Source organism: Ambystoma mexicanum, chromosome 8, assembly GCF_040938575.1.
Source record: "Ambystoma mexicanum isolate Mex_15411 chromosome 8, UKY_AmexF1_1, whole genome shotgun sequence".
In the NCBI taxonomy this organism is placed as follows: domain Eukaryota; kingdom Metazoa; phylum Chordata; class Amphibia; order Caudata; family Ambystomatidae; genus Ambystoma; species Ambystoma mexicanum.
Genome location: NC_090929.1, coordinates 586,343,940 through 586,361,810, shown reverse-complemented (window position 1 = coordinate 586,361,810; position 17,871 = coordinate 586,343,940). Strand labels below are relative to the sequence as shown.

The following is a 17,871-nucleotide window of genomic DNA, read 5'->3' as shown; positions in this document are numbered from 1 at the left end:
TCGATCTATTAATTACTGTATATGCATTGTGAAGTCAAAGTTCTGTGTGGATAAATCTAATGCACTTCTGTTCCATCTCAAATGTTTGATCGATGCACATGTCATTCCGTTTTTGAGAACAAAGGACTACATTTGCTTTGAGATGCAACAGTTTGCAATCCGCACATATTCATACCATAAAGGCTGGCATGTTTCTCTGTATCACTGCCATCGAAAATGGACAAACTGGTGCCTGACGATCATCCCAGAATATGGATATGATAGTTATGTTGTTGATGGAAATTGTCCAGTGTTGGTTAAAAAACCCATCCACAGGAAGATTGTATCCATGAAAAACGCACATCTCAACAACATAGCTATGCACATTTGGGAAGTCAAAATTATATTTGAGTGCCCATTTTCAAAAATAATATACACAGTACATAAATATGTTAAATAACAATTTTCTGTAAAATCTACATGTACAATGTCTAGTCTTTGTGTCAACTTGAACATCAATGTAGCACATCTTTAATCATCAAGCACACATGCCAACATCGGTCGCATAAATATTATGTAAAATTTTCCTTACATTATTTACTGATTTTCCACTGTCTCTATTTAAAGTTGAGGCACCGTCTCGATCATTAGCTCTTATGAATAGAAACTTCACTTTCTTCTGTTAGATTTCAGTATAGTGAATCTTATTAATTCTTTGTGGTTATTCGCAACATCGTGTTCTTAAAATTGGTAGTACAGTAATTTCAGGGACAAATAATAAATATACCCTTTATTGTGTGTTTAGATTACCAAAGGAAGGTTTCTTTTTCAGGAACAAATGCCACAAAAAGATCACTGACCATGCGCTCGTAAGGGGGCTGGGTGGGTAGGACCTAACAAGGTGCCAAATACCATTGGATTCAATATCAAAGGGTTCTTTCGCATGGGGACCATTGGCCACATGGCTACCCCAGAACCTGTCCTCCAGACTTTGCTTTGAAGACCCCATATAAGAGAAATGTGTTGTTCCCCACTATTAGCCAGACCTGAAATCTCAAACAGATCTCAATGGACGATGCTCTCACAGGCAAAAGACTCAGGCTTGCTGGTGGACAGTGAAAAAGTCCTGTTTCTTCTGCAAAATACTGCACTTACCACTTGCAAGACATGGAAAGCAAAACAATAGTGAGTTCAGTCGTTGTGTCTGAATGTACATATTGTGTTGCCATGGAAAAATATGGTTTCATTAAATCCATTGAACTTCTTCAATCAAGGGGAATGCAACTAAAACTGATAGCCACTGACAGGCATGTTGGAATAGCAAAGGCCATGCAAGAGCAGTTCCCACACATAAAGCATCAATTTAATATATGGCACGTTGCATAATCAATATCTAAAAAAATGACAGCTGCTGGTAAAAAAAAAGGTTACTGAAGATATTTTAAATTGGTCACAGTCCATCAGCAACCATCTTTGGTGGATCTCCAAAACGTGTGAGGGATCTTTAGATATTCTTCTTGAAATGAGGCGTTTGATGCTGCACCATTGCTCAAACATGCACTTTTGGGAAGAAAACAAATATTTTCACGAATGTGTACATGGACCTTTGAGTAAGGAGCAGGAGCGTAAGAAAAAATGGTTGGTGCTAAGCTCCCCTCCTCTCACATCACTCGAGAGGATTGTGTGCGACAAATCGCTTTCAAGAGACACGAAGGGACACACAGAATTCTGCCACAGTGGAGACTTGGAGCTGGTCCAATAGCACCGCGAGTAGAGCGCTCGCTTTGACATCTGTGCAGAGCCTGCTGATGCAGGTTCGAATCCTGGCAGGGCCAAACTCAGCCTTTCATCCTTCTGAGGTCGATAAATGAGCACCACACACTGTGGGTAATAATAAGCAGTGCTCAGATACCTGAGGGTTCGTAGTGCTATATAAATGCAAAATTATTATTATTATTATTATATGTGCCTAAAGTACATGTCTAAAAGGTTGCATTTCGGCATAGATGTAATGGAGGCCAGAAAAAGACTGGCTGTACTTGCACACAATGGGAGCATTGGTAGGGAACAAGCCAAAACTGCAGGAACTTTCAGGATGCTTCGTTACAACATGGTGTTTACAAGAAGAAGCAAACAATGGGTGGCAAAACCAATATTTCAGCAGATGGATTTTGAATTAGTTAAAGTTCTGACATTGACTGTGCTTGCCATGCATATGCACAAAATGGCATCAGATTATGTTCCCAGGCCCCAGTCTATGCCACAGAACATTGCAAAAGTGGTTTACCTTCCAAAACCTGAACTTGTTAAAAGGTTGACTTCAAGATTCAAATGATGTGTTGTGGTCTTTACAATTTTATCCAAAGCATGTTTCAATTGTTTGTATAATGTTTGGAAACTGTATTGATTACACAAAAAATGTAATTGTATTATTGTTGAAATGTAAATGTTGAAGAATTTCTCTTTATTTAATTAGTGTTTGTAATGTAATATCAGTAGATATGTATTAAATACATCTGTTTTAGATGACCTTTGCTTTATTTGTTTCCCTCCATATGATTGTTTGATATTAAAATAATAAATGAGAATGTGATTATTTTATGTCTGTGCCTTTTTGGAAAATCATGGAAAAGTCTTGCATGATTAAAATTGTATATACATGTGTTTTTTAAATGTTTAAACCATGTATAAAAGGTCATAGTAAAATGTCTGTTACGAGAAATAGAACATTGATAGAAAGGAATGCATTGACAAAATTGAATCTTTACAGTAAAACAGGTTCCAGATGTAATATTAAACGTGTTACAATTTATCTTGCACACAGAACATGGATTGACAGGAAAAGAGCAATTAGTAGTGTGATTCATAGTAATCCTGCTTTTTGACCGGGCTGAAGTCGAGGGTACACAAGTGTGGACTTAGTAGCCCCACTGTTTTCTGGAGTCCCGTCACTTTTTTCCAGAGGGCTCCTTCATATGATAATTTCTGGTGAAACACCATTCAATTGTTATGTTAATTAGTACACCCACTTGTTTTGTTTGGGGCTTGAACCCTGCATTATGGTCTGACCGTGCACAAGGGTGAGCAAAGAGTATGACAATGTATGGAGTTCAGCATGCAACAAAGAGGTATTTAATTGTAAAGTTTGAAGACCATTTCTTCTCTGTCACATTGCATAAAGCCGAGTCATTAAGACAAGTCTTAATTGAAACATATGTTTATAATGCAAGTATGCCTCACCTTGTTAGAACAAGAAAGGAGTCGAGTAAGTTCCACAAGGAGTTGCATTGGCTAGTAAGTCAGCCATAGATCTTTTCCAACGGTCACTCAATCTACTGACCGTTCTGGATTTATACCTCTGACTCATTTATCCTATTTTCCATGCACATCACCCTCTGGTGTTCTTCCTTTGCACCACATCCTTGATGCCTCCTCAACCTCTGCTTCCTTACAATTAACTTTCATACCTCTGTTACCCTTTTGCACCATCCTTTTACTCTTTACTCAATTCCTTTCCCTTACGCGCCTTGAAACACTTGTGTATAGGCGCGTTACAAATGCCATATCATATCATACATTGCACGCAACCCCTTCCCTTTCACACATTGCACAGTAGCTAACTGCTTGTAAATCACACACTTCCATTGCCCTTGTTCACATGTAAATGGTAGATCACCTTTATTTGCCATTCATCCTCTACTAGACAAGAAGTTGTGGTCGGGGACTTGATGGTAATTGTAGCTATGGGGTATTCACTCCGACAACACAGGGAAAGACGCTGAGTGGACTTGACATTTATTGTGCTGACATGTTGCACTTTCTTGTAAAGTTGGCTGCATATTTCAATTCATGGAAGCAGAGGGAACTGTGAGGGGTGGCATCCTCGGATATGGTGTTGGAGAGGGAGTAAAAGTGACCTATTATATGTATTTGTGTTTTCAAGGAAGGGCCATGGAAAAGGCTGAAAAGGATGACATCTCAGATGTCCACATTCTCACAGCCTTTCCTAGGAAATGCCTAAAAGGGCGACTATTGCCTATAAACCCCTTAACTGCCAGGCTATTATGCAATCCTATGCAAAAAGGACGAGCATGGCACTTAACTGCCAGGCTATTATGCAAGTCTATGCAAAAAGGACGAGCATACTCATCCTTGGCACTTAAGGGGTTAATAAAATATGACCTTTAATGGTATTATTTTACTAATAAGTAATAACTGACTTACATATTTCTGGTGTGTTATTCAACAATGCCCTAAAGTGAGTACCACAAACTTCCTCACTTGTGAATCTAATAAATTAACTGGAAGAAAAAGTGGAACGCATAGTGGCAACAGCTTTGGAACAGCCTCCAAGTTGTGTCTGCAGTTGTATCATTTTTGGAAAGGAAGGTAATGTACAAAAAGGGAGAGCCAAATTACAAAAGAACCTACCCCAAATAATATTTTCAAACGTACGTAATAGTCATTTTTTAAAAAGAAACCTGTGTCCCTTCTTGGTGATTCTATGAAATCTGATAATAACAGCAATCTTTTCATAAACAGTCCTCGTCATCTACAACTTCCTCCAGAAGCTAACCCTTTACACCTGATACTAACACAGTCACATACCTTAAAACACAATAATCTACAGTATCTTTAATCAAAAAATGTAGCCACTCGATCAACAGCAGAACAATAGGTCCTTTGGTTGACCTGTCACAAGTAATCATAGCAAGGATAACCTTATGGATCAATACATTTGCTAAAACATTTAAGGGAGGTTTAATTTCCATTAACTTTCACAATACACTCACTGTTTGCAGACTTCTAGCGTATACAGTATAATCTAGCATATACTAAAGCACCAGTTATTACTGCATGTTCACTTAGCTTCTTTTATATAGAATGCAAGATAGTGGGGACATTGGTTTACCCACGGGACAAGAAGAGCAGACAGGAAGAACATTGAAAGAGGAGAGAGTGATTGAATTTTGACCCCTGCAGGGTATAGTTGTGTTTTCATCAGATCATGCTTCACAGGCCCTCATTCTGCAAAACATATGATGTATCCTGGAGCTCCACCTATTCTCCCATATAGAGCAGAATGTTATCACTGTAAAATATGGAGGATCACATGTCGCTGATCAACAGAAAGGAAACAACTTATGAATCTTGATCGAAGTCCATTACACTTAAGTTGCTATATCTAGAGAGCAAGTTACAGGTGCAAAAGTTAATGATGGGATTATCCAGTTACCAAAAGGGGTTTGAAACCCACAAACAAACACCCCCTCAATTTATAAAGCTCAGAAGAACTCCCTGGAGGTTACTCGAATGCTTCCAATCTCGGGTGTATCTAACGATGTATTAGTCGAAATTTTACTTGGAGCATATACCTGTTCAAAAAATGTCTTTCTTCCTAAAGTTGGACTAACTGATAACATGACCAGTGGTACCTTAGTGTATCAAGATGAGCTGAAAACTATAAATTAAATATTATCCCCAACTGCAACTACGGCTTTACAACCAGGGTTAGATCTCATCTGAATAGGCTTTTCCAAGCATACTTTTCCAAGTATTAAGAATACTGTGACGGAACCAAGATCTGTACAGTACAATTCATCTCTAAAATGTACAATTCCCCACAGTGGCAGGTTGATAATCATCACATAACAGACTCATGCTCATTGCATACTCATAATTGTACAGTACTGTACCCCTTTAATTGCTCACAAAAGTAGGATACTTACTCATTGTTATCAATCCTGCATAGAATATGGCTGATATTTATCCACATTGAAATGTGAATGGCTGCAGTTCATAAATAAATATAATATCCGTCCCTCCAAGAATTACGAGTCAGAGACACCCCAAGTTTAGTTTAAATGCACTTGAAGTTGAAGGGATGCCTAATGTGCAAGGCAGGAACTCCAGAGGTTTAGCAATATGTGTATCATCATCTGTTAAAGGTAAACATAGCTGTGAATTGTAATGAAGGGACTGCACTTCACATTACCATTTCTGATTTAAAATGTTATCTGTAACCAACCAAAGGTGCTGAGATGTGTCCATTAAACACACCTACAAAATGTTTGGTTAATAAACTGAATCAAAACCCAAACTTGAATTTGATTCTTTCAGGGGTGGGGGGATTAGTATAACCTTAGATAATGGGCAAAAGGGATGGGGTTCATCCAGAAGATGATCAATTTTATATACCTTTGGTTACTCTGGAAGGTCCACAACATGTGTGCCCTTTTAACATTTGTTTGTTTAAAAATAGTTTACAGATGTTAAACAGTAGACAAAGATCAGATCAACCTTTGAAAACCTCCTTTAAATACAGCACAGGCGACACGATTATTATTATTATGTATTACTTATAACGCGTAACTTGCCAGTCGGCATCAGTATGCACATTAAACAAAACAGAACAACAACAAAATGTCCAGAAGAAAGACATTGTTGAAGAACAAGCAAACCAGAGGGCTATAATACATTATTTTTCTATTTCAGTTGATCAATGGATGTCTGTTATTGTTATGGAGATATTTGTTCACTCAGATAGTGACCACTACCCCTGGGTCGGATCATACAATTATTGCAAGATAGTTCCTCTCCAACCACAGCTTGCATGGGAGTGGATGTATTGGAAAACTCTCAATGTGAAGAAAATAGACCCGGACATTTTATATGATGCTGGTCCAGCTTATTTGGGCAGTTTAGGAAATAATGTAAACCCTATCCTAATGACAAAGGATTACGAGGAAGCAATACAACTGATGGACAGAAATGTAATAAGGTGAATCTGATTATTGTCAGACCGATAGGGGATGGTTCAACATTAACTGTAAGAATGCTAGGAGGGAGCTCTGGCAGGCGTTGGAAGCTACTTGAAGGAGAAGCTATCTCATCAATGATAAGCAACAGGAGTATAAAAACATTTTAATGAGAATAAACTCAACATGGGTATACAGGCATGCGAGGAAGTACTTGAAGTGTTTGTGGTAAAGGATTTAAAGTTACCTTATAAATGAGTGGCTAATGTAACCAGTCCATTGAAACTAAAGTGCAAGCTTCTGAATGGATAGCTTGCTTTAGTGTTATTTTTAATGATACTGATTCAAAAGTGTGTTCTGCCAATAGTAAAGTTATATTTTTCTCCACAAAGAGAAATTTATATTTAATCTTAGTGACTCTTATAGTGCCATTGCTGATATGCAGTTCCTTTACAGTCCTGGTTCTAAATATGTTCCTCTGAATTAATTCAAGTTAGCTACTGGCCTGTGGGGGTCCCTTCTTTTAAAGTTATTTACAGCTATTGTTCAACTTAATTAATTACCATCTTGCTGGAGTTCAATAATAGTCCTGATATTTAAGAAAGGGTGCATGAGTGTCCTCAGCTCATACCATCCAATGATGTTACCGACACATTTAATAGATTGCCTTACAGAGATCAATACCTTGAGGATGCCCAGCTAGGGTTAAGGGAAGGCCTTGCAACTACACAGTTTGGACTTTTTACTTGTCACCTCAGCATATGTATGTGTAAAAATAGAAATAATTTAGCATTCATTGATCCTACAATGGCATTCAGTTGACCAAGGTCATTTATGGTACATTTAGGCTAATTTAGGGATGCCAAATGGCTTTAAAATTGTTCATTATACTGTATTCGAACAAGGCCTCAGTGGTTAGGTTTAATTGTCCTGAGTAATGAACAGAGGTTTTTAGTACCACTGGATGACTTCAATAGGCATGTGTGTTAGCTCTGACCCTATTTGATGTGTATACTAATGACCTTCAGGATATCCTGAAATAGTCATGGAGTGATGCGATACGCGATACATGTAGGAATAAGGATACCGATGTTGCCATTCTTATGCTTTTTACATGGCAAAACACCAGTTGAAGATACATGTAAAAACGTGATGTATTTTGTGCAAGGGGAAAAATTAGGAAAAGACACGTTTTTCTTTGAGGTAAACCGGTTTTTGATGGAAAGAGTGAAGACTTTATTTGGTTCTTCGGTGTTCAGTGAATGGTGGAGGATGTCCCCACATCGGCAAACAAGGCAATGTTTATGGCACAAGCAATAGCGGGAATACTACGACTGACCCAAAATATAATAATCAGCTCCTTGGGAATCCTGCTTAACATCTACCAAGCCAAAGCATTGCTGCTAACAATGTTTGAGGATGATATTTGGGGCACTGAAAATGAGGATAAGCCACAAATTATAGAGAATGTTTTTTTCAAGTTATATTCTGGTCTGTTTTTGAAATATCTTTGGAGATGTTATTGTATTATAAATGAGATTTGTGTACATTTGTGAACGTTTGTATTATTTACATAACTTATTTGTGATGATTTGTGTTTGAATGAATCTCTGAGACTGTTTGATTAAATGAGAGTTTTACGGTTTGTTCCAGCCGAAATAAAATTAATTTGACAGATTGATTGACTACTTGTAGGTGAACATCTCTATGGATAAAGGATACCTTTTTGCTTTAATTTGCAAAGCAAGGTTGCTTTAATGCTTTAAGATCCCATATGAGAGTAGGTTAGGAAAAGTAGGTTAGCATTTTGGTTTTAAGGAACTTGTAGTGCATTTCATAACAATATATTCAAAGATGCACTGGAGCTCATGTTCATTGAGCTCATAATGGGAATCTAATGAGTAAATGTATTGCCTAAGACTTTTATGCACTAGATTCCCATCATGGCCCATTTTCATATATTTGTAAGGCGGAGCGGGGGTGAGGGGGGCCGAATGTAACTTACATTTTCTCTGCTCGCTTCGTCTCCGCCATGATATGCTATGATAAGTCATTTATAACGTGCTTGTACACAAGTTTTTCACAGCGCGACAAGACAAGGGAGGTAAGACAGGGGGAGTACAGTACAAACGAGCTTACTAGGCCTTGTGACATTCAGATTGTGCAAGTGCAACAGCGCCAAAGTGCAGGTGGGAGGGAGAGGGGGAAGTGCCAGGGAGAGGGAGGGGAAGTGTGATAAGGGCAGCAATGCTCTCTGAGTAAGTGCATCCAGGGCAGTGTGGCTCTGGGTAAGTGCAAAGAGGAAAGGGACTGTCAGGGTTACAGTTACAGCCCTTAAGTGCGAGGTGGCCCAGAGGCAGCGCAGGGGAGACTGATCATGAAGGAGTCTGGTAGCCATTATGTTCAGAGGCTAGCCAGGCAAACAGTCGGTGCAGCAGACAGGTAGGTCAGCAGGGGAGGGAGAGAGAGAAAGCAGAGGAGAATAGGAAGGTTTTGAGCTGCTTCCAGAACTTCAGGTGGTCCGGCTCAAGTTTGAGAGGGGCAAGGAGGACATTCCAAAGGGAGGTACCTGCAGATGAGAGAGATCTACCCCCCACTCTCTGCCTAGCGAAGTGTCTGACCATCAGAGAGTTGGAGGTAGTTGAGTGAAGGGCTCAAGAAGGAAGGTATTTTGGAAGAGAGAGTTCGATGTAGTGTGGCCCCTGGCCCCAGAAAGTCTTGTGGAAGATGCAGAGGGTTTTGAACTTGATCCTTGCATCCATGGGGAGCCAGTGGAGGGATTTCAGTGCTTCAGAGATACCGTCCCTGGGTTTGAGGCCTAGGACACGTCTTGCAGTCCTGTTCTGGATTAGTTGCAGAGGGCGGAGAGTAGAGGAAGGCAGATTGAGAAAGAGGCTGTTGCAGTAGCCCAGCGTACAGAGAAACAGGGCTCTGGAGACATTGAGCTTCTGGTGAAAAGTGAGAAAAGGAAGAATACCTCTGAGGTGGTGCAGGTGGTAGTGGGACCTCTAAGCGAGGTCTGATATGTGAGGAGAGAAGGAGAGAGTGGAGTTGAAGATGACACCAAGGTTTTTTGCCTCACAGGAAGGCGAAGGAAGAGGGCCTAAGGAGGGCAGCCAGAGTTAGAGTGGACATGTGGGAGCAGGGGTCCCAGTGAGAAGGATCTCTGTCTTGCTGGTATTAAGGCTGAGATCATTGGAGGCGCACCAATCCTGAATTGCGGATAGAAGGTCACGAATGAGCGTGAGAGGAGGCTGAGGGGAGCCTGAAAGAGAGCTGGGTGTCATCCGCGTAACACTGAAAGTTAGAGGAGAAAGTAGAGATCAGATGGGCCAAAGGGGCCAAGAAGACATTAAAGAGTCAGACAAAGAGGTTAGAGCCCTTGGGGACACCACATGTGGAGAGGGAGGTGGTGGAGAGAAAGGACCCAAGTTGGACCTGGGAGGGTCGGTCCGAGAGGAAGGAGTCAACCACTCCAAGGCCTAATACATGATGCCCAGTTTCTCACAGAGTCGATTGATCACGATGGTGTGATTGACCGTGTCAAAGACTGAGGAAAGGTCAAGGAGGATGAGGACAGATGGAAGGCTGGAGTCAAGATTAGAGAGCAGACCTTCACAGGTGTTCAGGGGAGCATGTTCCGTGCCTATAGCTGCTCTGAAGCCAGGCTGATGCTCATGAAGAAAACCAACAGATTCAGTTTGGAGAGAAAGCTGGCCAGCTTTTTCAGGAATTTGCCCAGGAAAGGAGTGATAGAGATCGGACGATAGTTTGCCAGACATGTAGGATTGGCAGAAGGCTTTTTAAGGAGGGGTGCACAAGGGAGTGCTTGAGGAGAGAGGGGAAAGCTCCAGTGGCGAAATAGCAGTGATCGAAGTGTACGAAAAGAAGTAGTGGAACTATGTTCCCTACTGGCCTGCACCGCTCCCCACAGACCTCATCGCTGCGCCCCCTCCCATGCACAATAAAACCCCCAAAACGCATGTGCCAGCTCTTTAAGGAAACGTCCTATGCAATGCACTGAAAGTGCAAGTTTCAACTTCTTCCTACACTTTTATTTTAAAACGAAACCGTTCTGGAACGGTTTCTTTTTCAAACACTTAATTAACAGTAACACTTAATTAAAAGAAGTAGAGGAGCACTGCTCCCGCCCACTACAACCACTGCAAAATAGTGATTGCAGAAATCGACCAAGGCTGCAGCGAGGGTATCAATGTGGTCCTTGATGGTTCTAGAGGAGCAGGGGAGCACCTGTTTGGATGACACTTTCATAGATTGGACTTGTCTAGAAACCTTGTCAGGTGTTGTCAGGGTGAAAGAGGTGAAGGGAGCAGGAGGAGAGGTGGCAAGAAGGGGGCCAGGAGACATAGAAAGAAAGGAAGAGGAGAGCAAGGACAAGGTGTCCTGAGTTTTAGTGGTGAAGTGAGCAGCCAGAGCCATACAGAGAGGCTCGGAGGAGACAGGATAGGTGGAGACTGCAGCAGCATTGGCCAGCTCCTTGCAAATTTTAAAGAGTTTGGCCGTGTTGTTAGAGGCCACAGAGATGTGGGCTTGGATGCAGACTCTCTTCTTGGACAGGACAGAGATTCAGTATTGCCTTTGGAGCAGACGGCAGGCCAGTTTGTCAGAGGATGTGCTCAAACCCCTCCACTTCCTCTCAGCCACCCTGCACTTGCGTTTCCGGGTGGTGAGGTCGGAGTCATACCAACAGTTCTACTTGGAGGTGGGCTTCAGGCGGATTCTCATGACAGGGGCAAGGATGTCCAGAGTGTTGGAGATAGAAAGATGCAGGTTAGAGAGGGCTGTGTCAGAGTGTGAGTCAGCCGCATGAGTAGGGGGAGCAGAGAAAGTAGCGGCAAAGGCATCCACTGACACATGCTTTATGGGCCAAAAGACTGGCAAGGTAGGTGGCAGTGCTGGGGTGGGCTTTGTCTGAGGGACAGAGAGTTTCAGGTGAGAGAAAAGCAGAAAGTGGTCAGTCAAAGAGAGAGGAGTGGTGAGAGGGTTAGATAGGGGAATGTCTGAGGAGATAAGAACATCAAAGGAGTGTCCGGCCGAGTGTGTCAGACCAGAGGGTAGAATAGAGAGAGTGTGTTACAGAGGTTGTGAAAGAGTCCATAGTAGGGATTTGAAGCATCCAGGTGGATGTTGGGGTCTCTGAGGAGGGGAAATTGAGATGTAGAGGCAAGGAGAGAAGAGGAGAGGTGAGCGAAAGATAGCCTGCAGACCAGGCATTTAAAGGAGGAATAGGCCTGCGTAGGAATGACAGAAGCAGGGATCCACTCTGAAAGATCAGAGCTACTCTACCTCCGGGTTGGTTGGTTCTGGGCTTTGAGAGGTTTTTGTAGCTATCCGGGAGGAGAGTTTCAAAACTTTTGACAGAGCTGGCTGTGAACCATATCTCGGTGAGAGCAAGGACATCCAAGTCACATTCCTCGAGGAGGTGGCAGATGTCAGAGGCATGTTTGACAGCAGAGCGAGAGTTCAGAGTAGCGATGTGGAGCAGGTTGCTACATTTGAAAGACTTCCGAGGTGGGGTACAGGCAGGAGGTACACCCAGCGGAATTGTTAGAGGGGCCCGAGAGTGGGCAGGAGATAGAAGAGGAGCCAGGGATGAGGAGGAAGGTGCCAGAGAGGTGGTGGAGGAGGGGGGTGGCAGAGGAGCCCAAGAAGTGCTATTAGGAGTAGCAGGAAGGAAGTTGATAAGGCTACACCTATCAAAAAGGAGGAGATAGGGCTGAGGCCCTTGGAATATTACAGCATTGCTGCATTTGCTGCCTGCAGTACAGCATTTGCTGCCTGCCATGCACACATGGCAGGCAGTGTTTACTTTATTTGCATGGTGGAGTGCAAAAGGCCGCACACAGGTATGTATGCAACCTTTTTACATTCCCCTTGTGCACTGTGCCGTGCAAATGAGGAAAATTTGGCAGCGGGGAACCTTTTACACAAAAGTGTAAACATACAGATCCCTGTTGCATAATTAAAAAGGAACTTGAAAATGAGCTCAAATGTGATCTGGTGTGTTAGGATGAGCACCAAATACAATGATACATTAAGGCTACCTTAGTTTGGCTGTAATGGATTAATGAACAGTAATGTCATGAATTCTTGCTACAGGACATTACAAGGGCTTATCTTGAAGCAATAACACAATGAATTCCCAGATACCTGCTTGCTAATCTACCACCTTAACGCTTTAAATATTTATACACTGCATCACCATACATCAATAGCCACAGCAGTGCGGTTTTCGGAAAGTGGTAACATGTTGAACCTGAATGTGCTGTAACCGTAGGAAATAGCCAGGCAATCCAAGGTATTCAGCCCTTGATTCCTTATTTTTATGCCCCAGTTCATATATCTCTCTCACTGTAGAATCCCCTAAAAGGTGGAGCACAGACTTAGAATCCATTGAGGGTCTATTGGGAAAGAGCTTGCCTACGTTTTGTAAGGCGTGAAGATGACAGAAGGTGATGTCACCTGCCCAGTTAACTTCTAAATCTATTGCAGTCCTATTCAAGAGAAACGTGGTTTCATGTAGACGCCACATTTGAATGTATGGCATATGAGTGATGTGCAAAAGAAACAGAATAGTAGAAGTCCAGTGACTCACAATAGGCCGTAAGTGTTATGGATAGGGGAACAATAAGCTTAGTGTCTATGCGGTGCAGTAGGTACATGAAAGGGCAGTCTCAAGGCTACTGGTTGTCTTTTCACCTTCCACATCATATGTATGTGTACTTCTCCGAGGTAATTAGATGTGCATGTTTTTGCTCATATTCTAGCATACACGTGCCCAGATGAACGAATTTAAATGATTATGGAAAAAAACATCTTTTTCATTGTATATGCACTTAAATGTTAGTGTGTACGAAATACGCAGCAGTTAGTGTTCACATAATAATATAAGATGCTTCCACTGCTGGACCACTCTAGCCATGAGTCTTCTCTGGCATATAGCCACATCTTAGAATGTCTTTTTTTTAGAAGTTGTGTTTAATATATATGGACCACTCTAGCCATGAGTCTTCTCTGGCATATAGCCACATCTTACAATGTCTTTTTTTTAGAAGTTGTGTTTAATATATGATTCAATCTATGGCTTTAATGTCTACCATAAAATGTGCGATTCTGTAACTTAACAGGTATCGGTTCAGATGTTGTGATTATTGCAATAAATGATGGCGATAGCTCAGACTCCAGTGGGTCTCCTTGCATTTCAGCTTCTGTTGCGAGAGTGTTGCCTGTGCCCTGGACATTGGCAATCATTGCATCTACATTATGCGAGCACCAGCCAATACCACTGCGTGCATCTTATTTCGAGTATACAGCAACAGCGACCCTTGCAACTCCTTTGAAACTAAGTGTCCAACTCTTTTCGGCCACAGACCTCAACACCACTTTTCGCTTTGGGTTGGTAGTGTTCCTTGGTTTTCAGTAATGGGTTTTCATTGAAAATGTTTAATGTTCGATTGTCCGCCTTGATCTCGGAGATCCTTTCCCGATGGTCTTCAGCACCGAGTGTCAAATCATTCCTAATTCAGAAAAACAGAATAATCGCTTGAGAAAACGTCTTGCATGAATACAATGCTTTGAAAGCTGCTCTGCAGTCTGAACTGGTCTCCAATATACAAAATGATCAATAGCACATCTTCTAATGCACATCTCTTGTTGATCCATATGTGCCTAAAGCAGCCTAAAGCAGCATCATTTCTTTTGATAAGGTAAGGTGTTTGCTCTCATTGTAAAATCTATAAGTGTGATGGATTTCTGTGAGTGATGCTTTTCTTTAACCCCTTAAGTGCCAAGGACGAATATGCTCGTCCTTTTTGCATAGACTTGCATAATAGCCTGGCAGTCAAACATGCAACATTAAATGAAATAATCTCGCTTTCCCCTAAAGTTATGCATTGACATTAATGTGTTCCACAATATTCCAGGCGATGCTTAAAATGCACAATGATATGTCCAATCAGTGGCAAAGAGGGAAGGACATGTTCAGCTAATGGGGAGACAAAGCCTTGATCTGAAACAACATTTGCTAAGGACCAAATAAGGATATATATATTGCCCTGGAAAATCTGGTACTTGGAGTCCCGTCACATCTCCCTGCAATGCTGCCGCATGCCTGTCCGATCCCTTTGATGTCATCTTTTAAAAGTGTTTGATTACTTTATTCTGCGTCAGGAGAATGGCTTCAATCTATTCGTAAGCCCATCAAATATGAACGAAATCGAAACACAGTTCCATCCAACTTAGGTTTATATTTCATTTATCTTGTACATGTTTGTTGAAGGGAAAGTTTATGAAATTTACTTAGCCAATAATGTTTCTGATGTCCCTATCAGGGACATCGCACAAAAGAAAAAGATGATCAAATAAGTCCCATTAAAAACAGTCTATTGTGGCATAAACGTGGCTTTTAATTAAGAAATCCTGGGTGGCCACTTCACGCATTCTGTTTTTGCAGATATGAGAACATTCGAGAATAGTGATGCAGGGACGTCATTCAACCAACATGTCTGTGGTAGTGGATGTGACATCCCACGACCCTTGACCTCTGATGACATCACATAAAGTGATGTAATTTGACCACACCCTCTAGTGACATCACAGGAAGCAATGGAACACTACCTTTCATCCGATAACAAAACAGGAAGTGGCATCACATAGCAGTTTCTGAGTACACTACGAAAAATATGGTTACAATATAACTGTAAAGGCATATACATTTCATACAAGAATGGATCACCATATGTATTGTTAATATCAGTGCATATAGTCTCATATTCTCAAATCACTGGGAATGCAAGCAGACGTCCAAGGCCAAACGATAATGAGGTGCTATTATATATCACTTACGCTTAAGCGCTTATTATAGAACAAATATACATACAATATCACCCAACCTGTTTTGGTACTCATTTATCAACCTCAGCAGGATGAAAGGCTGAGTTGATCTTGCTGGGACTCAAACCTGCAACTTGCCGATCACACACACACACATTGCAGCAGCCAGCGCTCAACCCACTAAGCTATCTTACCGGCTATAGCCATCAGAAAACCAGCCACTACAGAAACAAAGAGCCACAGGCTGCTGGCCACAGCCCATGAGACTCAATGTAAAAAAATAATAATAATACATTTAAAAAAAAAATGAATTTTATTTAGGGGTAGCAAGAGACACCTCAGGGGTTGCAGTTGCAACCCCTGGCGACCCCTAAATGACGTCCATGTAGTGATGCCATTTTATTCAATAACTGAGCTCAGCCGGGCAACCTTAGAAGGGAATTGAATTCAATATAAGGGGATTATATATCCAATGATCAAAAGTAAAGAAAATATACATAACAATGAAAGTGTGATACGTTAGGGGCACCACAGATAAAAACAATACATCTGTGAGTATTTTTTCTGCTTCAGCATTTTAAATTGCGTCTCGCATTGGGTTGGCACTATGCATCAGTGATTTGCATTTAGAAATGTAATTTATTTAATGAAAATGAATTGTGGAACGAAACCATTCACATAGGAGCTTCTTTCATCGTGTGAATCCATTGGGAGTAAATTGCACCTTAACCACAAGAAAATGATTTAAATGAACAATCGACATAGGGGAAATGGTCACCTAAGCAGGATGAGATCATACTGATTAGGGTATGCACGAGAGGATATAAGCCCAAATAAAAAATATTCCACCCTAAGGGATGTCTGAAATTATCAGGTCTGCAGTGATGCTTTGTTGCCAGCCCTCTCAACCCTATTTCTACACAGTCCAGTGGTTGTGAAACAACTATCCGACCCTGCCATGAAATATGCAAAAGGTGGAAAGGAAAGAAGGCCTAAGGGTATGTCCGACCACCTGCTGCAAAAAACCCACATATGCTTAGCACTTACAAAGAGAAATGAATACTCAATGCCTACCACAGAACCTGTTCTGTAGACAGGGAGAGCTGCAGAGGGGAGTAGGTAGATGGTTACTGAACTACCCTCAGACACGAGAACGAATAAAAATACAACTAGGAATTTTGTCCTTAGCTACTATTATACCCAGGTGGAGAAATGGTGATTCAGAGTCCTGCCCGTTCTGTCAGGGTTCAGCGGAAACTCTGCAGCATTTCCTGTTCTGGTGCCAATGTATGGTGATATACACAGGAGAAATGTATCATTCTTTTTTCAAAGACAGAGGTATCTGTTCCTTGGCTCTTGCTGAAGAACTTTGCAAGAAGGCAATCTCTATTGATGTAATTTTTGCTGTATCATCCTATATTGAGAAGGCATGCCGGAGGAGAGACAGATGCTTAAGTAATGTCTTTTAGCTGACCTAAGTATGTCTGCCTTTTATTGCTGAAATTTGTTGCAATGTACCGATGTGATTATAGAGCCAGATCTTTTTATACAATGCTAGGCTATGTTGTGTTTAACTTTCTAAATTTTACCTTTTTAACCCGATGACTTGATGTGTTCAACTGTGTGTGTGTATTATACAATTTGTCATTTACTTGTATGGTTCTGTACTGTAATAAAGTTACAATGATGATGAATAGTTGAGGGGTGAGAACATGATTCAGCCAAGCCAGTCAATGGACTGGACAGATAAGTCCAGAAGATCCAATCCATGGAGGTAAAGGGGAAGGGAGTTAGCAAGTCTCTGAAGATACCAAATTCAATCCTGATCACTTGAAATGTTCAATGCAGCAGGGAGCTAAAACACAACGCAGCACAAGGAGGATCCCAATAACAGGTTGAGTCTAAAACCATGGTGGGGTAAATAGTCAGATAGGGTGAAACAAGCAGTTTGAGAAAGTGTAAACTGGATCTAATCCACAGAAATAACCCAAACTGGCCAGAACCTAAATCAGCCCAGAAAAAATCTGGTTCAAGGAAGGGGGATCATACAAACCTGTTGAAACATCAGAAGGTTAGAACACTGAAGGCCAAAATAAATACTGCCGAGGAGTAAGTGGGTGTATAGGCAGCCTGTAATATGAGTGACACACATCATATTCCCAGAACATTCAGGGTGTTCTGGGAAATCTGGTCTGGGGATAACCATGTTATCATCTAGTGCCCTGCCATGCCATTTTGGTGTTCGATATATAGTGTAACGAACATGGAGTGGTCTGTGGAC

At 41.4% G+C, this 17,871-nt stretch overlaps 1 protein-coding gene across 3 annotated transcripts in view; it reads right to left on the bottom strand.

The window, feature by feature from the left end:
• Positions 1-3,575: 3,575 nt before the first annotated feature.
• The window catches only part of RNF207 (ring finger protein 207), a 1,212,833-nt gene continuing 1,198,537 nt past the window's right edge, over positions 3,576-17,871 (bottom strand). For all 3 annotated transcript variants that reach the window (XM_069610286.1, XM_069610287.1, XM_069610288.1), the window contains one exon: positions 3,576-14,275. In XM_069610286.1, the coding sequence (XP_069466387.1) occupies positions 14,101-14,275 (175 nt within the window). In that variant the 3' untranslated portion in view covers positions 3,576-14,100. The remainder of the gene's footprint in view (positions 14,276-17,871) is intronic.